At 51.7% G+C, this 10109-nt stretch overlaps 1 protein-coding gene across 1 annotated transcript; it reads right to left on the reverse strand.

Annotated features, from left to right (window-relative positions):
• Positions 1–7795, reverse strand: LOC129697638 (gastrula zinc finger protein XlCGF57.1-like). Its single transcript, XM_055636350.1, has 2 exons — positions 7688–7795; positions 1–5675 (listed from the first exon to the last, which is right to left on the reverse strand). The coding sequence occupies exon 2, from the start codon at positions 5556–5558 to the stop codon at positions 4020–4022; it is 1539 nt and encodes a 512-aa protein (XP_055492325.1). The 5' UTR covers positions 5559–5675; positions 7688–7795; the 3' UTR covers positions 1–4019.
• Positions 7796–10109: the final 2314 nt, after the last annotated feature.

Raw genomic sequence — 10109 nt, forward strand, 5'->3', positions numbered from 1 at the left:
GAGGAGGGGGGCAGAATGAGGTGGGGGGGAGAGGAAGTGGGGGATGGGGGGGAGAGGAGGTGGTGGGGAGAGGAGGATGGGGAGAGGAGGAGGGGAGCGAGGAGGGGAGAGGGACAGGCATAAAACAAAGGACTGGGAGTTTGGCGGCTTTTATCATGTTCAAGTTCAAATATATAGTCACATTAATACTGTCACAGCAATTAAGGTATAGTGATATTTCAGTTACCATACAGCCATACTAAGTAAACAAAAAGCAACAAGACACAGCCACATAAAAAAAAATATCCACCACAGCGGAATCCACATTCCTCACTGTGATGGCAGGTAATAATGTTCAATCATCTTCCTCGTTTGTTCACCCGTGGTTGGGGCTGTTGAACCTTCCGCAGTCGTCACTGCTGACGGTCTGATTTCCGAAGACCTTGTGTCGGGATGACCGAAACTCCAGCATTGGGACAGATTGGAACACGTCGCAGCATGGAGCTCTCGAGTCGGCCTCTTCTTACCAGAGACTGCGGGCTTCACGGTGTTAACGTCCACAGGCCCTGAGGTTGGAGCTCATCACAGACGAGCCTCGGCAAAGGTGAAAAATCGCATCTCCGCCGAGGTAAGTGACTGAAAAAAAGTTTCCCCCAATTCCGTCCTCATCTCTCATTTAAATCAAACCTAAAAACTCTTAAACATACTTTTACAAAATGCTTAAAATTAATAAACAGTAGAAGGAACAGACAGACTGTTGGCGAGGCAGCCAGTGCTGGTGCCGCCACCCAGTTGACACTGATTATTTGGGGGCCTATCTACATTTTTTTTTTGCTTAAACGACATTTATTTCATTGGAATACAACTTGGCTCCAGTGGATAAACGAGCAAAAGTCCTTGTTTACCGCAACCAGAGACTTGCGGATGTCCAAGGGCGGAGAGCGAAATCCCACCGTTCAGAGCTGAGGGGGAACGGCCAGAGGACAGGAAGCGGTGACTCCGGATTAATCCTGATGCCGTTCGCCAGCGAGAAGACAGAGGAATGACGAAGAGATGGCGGGGTGTTCCTTTAATTTGGAGAATTCAATGTTCATGTCCTTGGGCTGTAAACTATGAGGTGCTGTTCCTCCAGTTTGCGTGTCACCTCACTCTGGCAACGGAGGAGGCCCAGGACAGAAAGACCAGTGTGGCAGTAGGGAGGGGAGATAAAATGGTTGGCAACCTGGACATTCAGCAGACCATGGCAGACCGAGCTCAAATCTAGGCTGAAATACACACCTAGTCTAGATACAAGGAACAGCAGATGCTGGTTTACAAAAAGAGACACAATCTCCTGGAGTAATTTGCACCTCTGGAGAGCATGGACAGGCAATATTCTAGGTCAGGACCCTTCTTCAGACTGCTTGGTGTGGGGGGTGGAGAATGTTGGAAAGGAGAGGCGGGAGTGGTCGCCTTAGATTCCCTTCCCTCTACAGATACGGCCTGACCCACTGAGTTCCTCCACCGCTCTAGAGGGAATGGGCAGACGACAATTTGAGTCTGGACTCTTCTTTAGACTGATTGGAGAGGGTGGAGGGAGGAAGCTGGAAAAGAGAGATGGTGGTTGGACAAAGTCTGGCATGTGTTGGTGGACTCAAAATGCTGGAGTAAATCAGCGGGGCAAGCAGCATCTCTGGAGAGAAGGAATGGGTGAGGTTTCAGGTTGAGACCCTTCTTCAGGTGGATATAGGTGAGGGAGACACAAGGAACTGCAGATGCTGGAATCTTGCATAGAACACAATTTAGTTAGATGCACAGAATCTCTTGCCCAGAGTGGGGGAAGGGGAAAAATAAAGGGGAAAAGATTTAAGGGCCTGTTAAACTTGGCCGTCATTTGCTTGTCACGCAGATGGCGTGCGAAGATTTTGTACATCACAAAATCCTGTGCCGCCGCGCGTCACTGCCTATGTCATCACGCACCATACGAGCATCAAACGCGTGTCACAACGCGCGCGTTGTGTGTCGAGACGCCTACATTATTTTGCATCAATTACGCGCAAATGACAGCCAAGTGGGACAGGCCCTTTAATAGGAATCTGAGGGGTAACTTTCCAATAGTGGGTGATTGGTGAATGTAACAAGCTGCCAGAGGAGGTAGTTGAGGCTGGGACTATCCCAACGTTTAAGAAACAGTAACAGCCAAGTACATGGATAGGACAAGTTTGGAGGGATGTGGAGCAAATGCAGGCAGGTGGGACTAGTGTAGCCGGGACATGTTGATCGGTGTGGGCCAGTTGGGCCAAAGATCCTGTTTCCACACTATATCACTCTATGAGTCTTAACCCAAAGTGCTACAGTAACTCTGCAGGTCAGGCAGCATCTGTGGAGAACATGGACAGGTGACAGTTCAGGTCGGGACCCTTCTTCAGACTGACATGATGTTAACAGATGAGAGGTTGATGGGCAGATGAGTGGAGCAAGTGACGCGAGGGAAAATAAAGATAAAAGGGTGTGGGATAAGGCGAGAGGAATGTATATGTGCAGCTTTAAGGGATATTGGTCAGGTAGCATTTGGAATATTACATACACTGCAAATGCTATTACTCAATTACAGGGCTGACATGGAGGCTTTGGGGAAGGTGCAGCGATGGTTAACCAGAATGGTTTAAAAACAAGGAACTGTAGGTTACAAAAGAAGACACAACATGATGGAGTACTCAGCAGGACAGGCAACATCTGTGGAGAGAAGGATTGGATGACGCTCTAGTAGGTGGTTAAGATGGGTGAAGCCCTTACCATAGACTGATTCCTGGGATGGCAGGACTTTCATATGAAGAAAGACTGGATAGACTCGGCGTGTACTCATTAGAATTTAGAAGATTGAGGAGGGATCTTTTAGAAACCTACAAAATTCTTACGGGGTTGGGCAGGCTAGATGCAGGAAGATTATTCCCGATGTTGGGGAAGTCCACAACAAGGGGTCATAGTATAAGGATAAGAGGGAATTCTTTTAGGACCAAGATGAGAAAATCATTTTTACACAGAGAGTGGTGAATCTATGGAATTCTCTGCCACAGAAGGTAGTTGAGACCAGTTCATTGACTATATTTAAGAGGGAGTTAGATGTGGCCCTTGTGGCTAAAGGAATCAGGGGGTATGGAGAGAAGGCAGGTACGGGATACTGAGTTGGATGATCAGCCATGATCATATTGAATGGCGGTGCCGGCTTGGAGGGCCGAATGGCCTACTCCTGCACCTAATTTTCTATGTTTCTAAGACGGGCAGGGTAAGGAACGCTCACCGCTGTGGGTACGCCGTTGCTGCCACAGGCTGGACATGCAGACATCATGTCCCCGTCTCTCCGTCCACAGCAACGGCTCCAAAACCCTGCAGGAGGGGAACACAGGTCAACACGCTGGCAAACAGGACATTATTAACACGTGAACATTACTAGTGCTTGAAGGGAATGTGGGGGTCAGCAGGGGTGGGAATAGGAGGGGGTGAGGGAGTGGGAAGGGAGTGGCTGAGGGAGTCAGGGGGTGAGGGGAGAAGTGAGGCAGGGGGTAAGGGGCGCTGAGCATCCGGGAACAGTTGCAAGCCACCTGCCCGCATATCCACCCGCCCTGCATCATGACGTCAGCTGCACGCACCGACTGTGCATATGACCTGCGCCCTGATGCCACCGCCAATCTGAGGGGGACTGCGGGACCCGCCCCTGCCATTGTGCAGTCACATGGGGGGAGCGCCATGCATCATGGGAAGAAGGTCGCACAGTGCTGGGGCCACTCAGCAAGTCGGGCAGCGTCTGTGGAGAGAAGGAATGCATGACGTTTCATGTCAATACCTTTCTTCAGTCTGATGGGAGGTACTGAGATAAGGAAGTGTAAGGAGTGAAAACAGGACACAGGGAATGGAGATCAATGTAAATGTAGAATAGATCATCGTTGGATAGATCAATGGTAGGCCGCCATCGACTCCACAGTCAAAAAGGCCCAACAGAGGATGTACTTCCTGCGGCAGCTGAGAAAACACAATCTGCCACAGGCAATGTTGGTCCAGTTTTATACTGCCATCGGAGAGTCTGTCCTCACATTCTCCATCATGGTCTGTGTATCCGCTGGTGCTGCCGCAGCCCCCGTTTGCCGCAGTGAGAGCAGCTGCTCGCCGGCGTGGGCCCCGCTGGTGTTGCCGCAACCCCCGCAGTACGGGCAGTCGTAGGGCTGGTCACTGGTGCGCACGTGCTGGTGAGACAGGGTGTGGTTGGCCATGGCAAAGCGCTCTCCACACACCGGGCTGGGGAAGGGACGGTCACCGGCGTGCACCCGCTGGTGGGACAGCAGCCTGGAGGAGCAGGTGAAGCCCTTGCCACACTGGGCGCAGGTGTAGGGGTGCTCGCTGGTGTGGATGCGCTGGTGCACCAGCAGGTTGCTGGACTGGGCAAAGCCCTTGCCACAGTCGCTGCAGGTGTAGGGCCGCTCCCCGGTATGCACGTGACTGTGCTCCTTCAGGGCCTTGGATGAGTTGAAGCCTTTGCCACACTCAGAGCAGCTGAAGGGCCATTCTCCGCTGTGCACCCGCCGGTGCTTCTTCAGCTCTTGCACACACTTAAAGTCCTTGCCACAGTCGGAGCAGCCAAAGGGCCTCTTGCTGGAGTGCACTAGCTGGTGGGACAGCAGGTTGTTGAAGCGGGTGAAGCCCTTGCCACACTGGGCACAGATGAAGGGGCGCTCGCTGGTGTGGGTGCGCTGGTGATCCAGTAGCTTGCTGGAGAGGGTGAATCCCCTCCCGCAGGTGGAGCAGGTGTAGGGCCGCTCGTCAGTGTGCAGGCGACTGTGCATCTTCAGGTTCTTGGATGACTTGAAGCCTTTGCCGCAGTCAGAGCAGGTGAAGGGCCGCTCACTGCTGTGCACCCACCGGTGCTCTCGCAGCCCACTCAACCGGGCAAAGTGCTTGCCGCAGGTGGAGCAGGTGTGGGGCCATTCCCCGGTGTGCACGGGCCTGTGCTCCTTCAGGTCCCTGGATGACTTGAAGTCTTTGCCGCAGTCAGAGCAGGTGAAGGGCCGCTCATTACTGTGCACCTGCTGGTGCTCCTGCAGCCCCGACAACCGGACAAATCTCTTGCTGCATGTGGAGCAGCCATAGGGCTTCTCGCCCGTGTGCAGCCGCCGGTGGGTCGTTAGGTTCTCCGCCCTCTTAAAGTCCTTGCCGCAGTCGCTGCATGTGTACGGCCGCGCCTCGGTGTGCAGGAGACCATGCATCTTCAGTTCCGGCGACGACTTGAAGCCTTTGCCGCAGTGGGAGCAGGTGAAGGGCCGCTCACTGCTGTGCACCCGCCAGTGCGCCCGCAGCCCCGGCAACAAGGCAAAGCTCTTGCCACAGGTGGAGCAGCCATAGCGCTTCTCGCCCGTGTGCACCCGCCGGTGGATCTTCAGGGCCAACGCTGTCTTGAAGCTCTTGCCGCACTCCGAGCAGTCGAAGGGGCGTTCTCCCGTGTGCACCCGCCGGTGGGTCTCCAGCTGGCTCGGGTACTGCCAGGCCTTGCCACACACATCGCACTCATAACGCTTCTCCTTATTGTGTCCCGTCATGTGGTCCTTCATCGAAGCTCAGCCCACACACCAAGCAGATGGGGGAGAGGGGGGGTTCACCAGCACCCTGGCCACCCTCAATGGCCGCTCACGTCCATTCTCTCCATCCACACCAATGGCTCCTAAACCCTGCAGAAGGGGAGCACAGAGGGTCACCAAGCTAGCAAACAGGACACTACTAACGCATGAACATTACCAGTGCTTGAAGGGGGTGGGGGGGATTGAGCGGGAGGGTGAGAGAGGAACGGGGGGCAATGAAGGTGTGAGGATGAGGGGGAACGGGGAGAAGGGAGGCAGGAAGGAGGGGAGAGATGGTGAGGAGGCAAGTGGGGAAGGGGGATGAGGATGGTGGGAGATGTTGAGGGGGTGAAGGAGGGCAGGGAGGAAGTGGGGGCTCCGCACCGACCTGGGGGTGCCGAGCATCCGGGCACCGCGTCGAGCCGCCCGACCACACGTCCGCCAGTCAGCATGACCGGCGCCCTGACGCCATCCCCAATCTGAGGGGAACTGCCGTTGATTGGTGCTGATTCACCTGGAGGGCGACATGCATCATGTCACCCTCCAGGTGACTCAGCACCAATCAACGGCAGTTGATTGTCACAGGCTGTCTGAGTGCTGCAGTAACTCAGGGGAATAGTGGGAATGTGGATAGTGCGTGGCCTCCCACCAACAGGGGGGCTGCAGTTGGGAACCAGAGGCACTGCCAGGGGAGGAAGATAGAGAGCAAGATGGCCTACTCCTACGCAAAACACGTAGTATGGTCATGCAGATAATGGGTCTTATCGGACACTTTTTAGCAGGTGGGGTAGGGACCGGGGTAGGGCTCCGCTCTCGAGAGCTTTGGGAGATTGCGCGGGGGTTGGGGGCTCGGTGGGGCAGCCTGGGGGGAGGCGGGGAGAGGAGGGGGGGCGCGGCGCGGGGGAGGAGGGGAGGGGAATAGTGCAAGTGGGGTAGTGGTGGCGCTGGAGGGTTGGGTAGAGCCAGGGGAAGGATAGAGAGCAAAGATTTTTAGTGGAGTTCTGCTATAAGAAGTTGCGGGGAGGTTAGGGATGTTTATTATTTAATGTATGTGGGGTTAGGGGGTTGAAAAAAAGTTCAGCATTGGATACCAATCATCATTAAAAGGCGATGGAGTCAATCAATCAATAAAAATCAAAGGGGGAAATATATTGAGGGGTTATATAGAGCCTATATACATTTATGTGACATTCGGGTAGGTGTGTTTATTATTTAATGTCCATTTAAATAAAGTTATTGGATACCGATCAAGAATTAAAAGAATCAATCAACAATCACATCAATCAATAAAAATCAGAAGAAATATAATTGTGTGTTATATGATTATATACATTTATATCACATTCATGTATGTGTGTTTATAAACATTTTATTCTTTAACAAGAATTAACAGAAGTATGAACTAACAGAATTATGAAGTATATCACACACAAAAACTTCCCCCACAATGTTGATTACCCTGTGAGTCAGGTCGAGTAGGTTCCAGTTACTACAAAATCAACTCAAACACAGCTGATGAGCCATTTAAAAAGAAATTATTTTAAAAAACATTTAAAAAAGACGATTACCAGAGTCAAATTGTATTCTTGACAAGAATTAACAGAAGTATGAACTGACAGAATCACACACACAAACTGTTCCCCCGCAACGTTACACTGCGAGTCGGGTCGGGTAGGCTCCGGTTACTAAAATGGGCGGGGAAAATGCCCAGGATCCCCTCCGTAGCTACTACACGTCATATCTTGCTCCTCGGTACAAAGAAATGCTGGAGAAACTCAGCGAGTGCAGCAGCATCTATGGAGCGAAGGAAATAGGCAAAGGTTCGGGCCGAAACCCTTCTTCAGACTGATCATATCTTGCTCTTCTTTTCGGATCTTTGGTCAGGAGGGCGCTGCACCGAGCCCTTCAAAAGACAGGGGTCGCTGCAGTCAGATGACCAGCGACGCTGCACCGCGGCCTCCCGGCGCCAGGGAGGCGCTATAATCGGAGGACCAGAGGGCGCCCAGACCTGACATTCCCTCCGCTACCCGCACGCCTCGGGTCGCCGGCTGCAGGATCGCCCTGGGGAAGAGAGGAGGGGCTGGGGAAAGGACGAGGGACCGAGCCGTGGCGGCTGTACCCACCTGAGCTGCCGGCGCTAAGAGAAGGCCTCGTCCTGTCGACCGCCACAACGCATCGGCCCGCCTCACGTGACCGGCGGCTGGGTCCCGCCCCCTCCGTCCCACACTGACGGACAGCGCCAGCCACCAATGGGAGGGAGAGACCCACTTCACCGACGTCACGAAGGACCAGGTACCGCCCCCTCCGTCCCACACTGACGGACAGCGCCAGCCACCAATGGGAGGGAGAGTCCCACTTCACGACGTCACGAAGGACCAGGTCCCGCCCCCTCCGTCCCACACTGACGGACAGCGCCAGCCACCAATGGGAGGGAGAGTCCCACTTCACGACGTCACGAAGGAGCAGGTACCGCCCCCTCCGTCCCACACTGACGGACAGCGCCAGCCACCAATGGGAGGGAGAGTCCCACTTCACTGACGTCACGAACGACCGGGTACCGCCCCCATCTTGCGTCCGACCAATAAGAGCCGCGTCCTATAGGTCGATCCGTTGCCCCGCCCCTCAGACAGACAGCGCCCTCCTCCAATCGGAGCCGCTAATCGCCACGGTACGGCCCCGCCCCTGCTGCTCCTATACCACGTGGGGGGAAAGGGAAACAATCAAAGATCTCATAGTAGCAATGTTACAAAATTTTGGGATTTTAAAAATCAAGTCTGCAATTTATCCCATCAGATAAAGCATAAAAATAAGTTTAATTTGACACCTAATTCACTTTCATATTTCAAGTATTTAAAAAGTTATGGCCATTTTCATACTCGGAAATTAGCATCTTGTTCCCTATTGATTTTCTATGGACATAACAAAAAAGCTGTGATCGTGGACAGTCAAAAGCCCATAACTTTCTTAAAAATTAAAAGAAATGAATGAAATTTTCAGTTATCATAGATTGAAGCATTCTGAAACAAATATAAAATAATCTTACTTGGATGACCTGAAATTAAAGCATATAATTAGTTAGTTACCTAATTGTAGCTAATTCCAAACTTCAATTACTAGATATAAACATCTATCCATTTCTTAATAAATGATTACCATTTTTAAATAGCCTAAGTGTCCAAATAATATTCACAAATAATTCACAATAAAACATGATTTTTAAATCTCATTTACATTAATTTATAGGCCAACTGGAAGGAATTTAGTGTTCAATTGCTGTAAATTAAAGTCCATTTAAATCATCTTTCGAGTGGGATCCTGTGAACGCACTGGTTTAGAACGTTCACATTGCGGTAGATTTGTGCCCTCAAATGCCCAGAAAAATACTGCGGGATATAATGGGCCCAAAATTAGCAACTCGCAACATTAAACTTTGTATAAAGGGATCTTAAGAAGCCCTTTTTAACGTAAAAATAAACAGCCTACCTTCCGTTTTCCCCTGTATGAGATCTGGCCTGTTGTCGGCGGTAGCGGGTTTAAGAGGTTACTTTTTAACCTACTATAACAATTAAATAAAACCCCTTAAAACTAATAATAGCTCAAGCGAGGGAATCTTCCAGCGATTTTTCGTTAATAATGAACTAGGCTGAAAAACCTCGATTTGAACAGCCTAGGGAAAATCGCGTTTTAAACCCGCCCCCCTCTAAACGGCGCCAAAATCGCGCACACGGACGGGGACAGATTTTCAGCGACCTTCAGGTACGTTTTGTAACATACCTCCTGATAGCGGAGCTAGATCTTTGATAGGATCTTTGGAAACAATTGCAGCAGCTGCAGAGGCTGCAAACCAAATATCATACATCCCCTTCAATTCAGTTCACTGAATACATCTTTATTAAACTCATCGATTTATTTTTATATACAAGGCTTAAAAATGGTTCTTCCACCCCCCCCCCCCCCCGCCCACATTAGATGCCCGCGGGGTCTTTGGTCTACAGCCCAGGTGTTGGGGACCTGGGTAGTAAAAGAAGCTTCCACCGCCGGCCCGCGGCCAACTTCTACCGCGGGCGCGGTGGCGACTTACCATCGCCAGGGATCCCTGGAGGGGAGCTTCGTCTGTCGGCCCTGCAGTCTGCGGTGCTTCTGGCTGCGGCAAGAACTTTAAATCTTCGACCGCTGGCCTGCGGCCTACACCAACCTGAAGCCGCGGTCTCCGGTGGGGAAGAGCCGATCCTGGACTTACCTTGACTTTTACCTTGTCCTTTTACCATCTGGACGCCCGCAGCGATGGCTGCGGAGGGTTGAGGTCCCGACCACGGGGGAAAATGGAGGAGGACTGGCTAAATTGTGTGCCTTCCACCACAGTGATTAATGCTGTGGTGGATGTTTGTGTTAAATTTTTATTGTGTTTGTGTGTTCTTTATCATTGTACCGCTGCTGGCAAATTCATTTCACTTGCACATTATGTGCAATGTGACGAATAAAACTGATTGGCATTTCATAAGTGGGGTGTAGGGGTACAGAGACTGTAGGGGCCGGAGGGGAGAC

Source organism: Leucoraja erinacea, chromosome 5 (assembly GCF_028641065.1).
Source record: "Leucoraja erinacea ecotype New England chromosome 5, Leri_hhj_1, whole genome shotgun sequence".
Classification (NCBI taxonomy): domain Eukaryota; kingdom Metazoa; phylum Chordata; class Chondrichthyes; order Rajiformes; family Rajidae; genus Leucoraja; species Leucoraja erinaceus.

Coding starts and splice junctions, on each gene's coding strand:
- LOC129697638 (XM_055636350.1), bottom strand. CDS start 5,558: ATGAAGGACCACATGACGGGACACAATAAGGAGAAGCGTTATGAGTGC.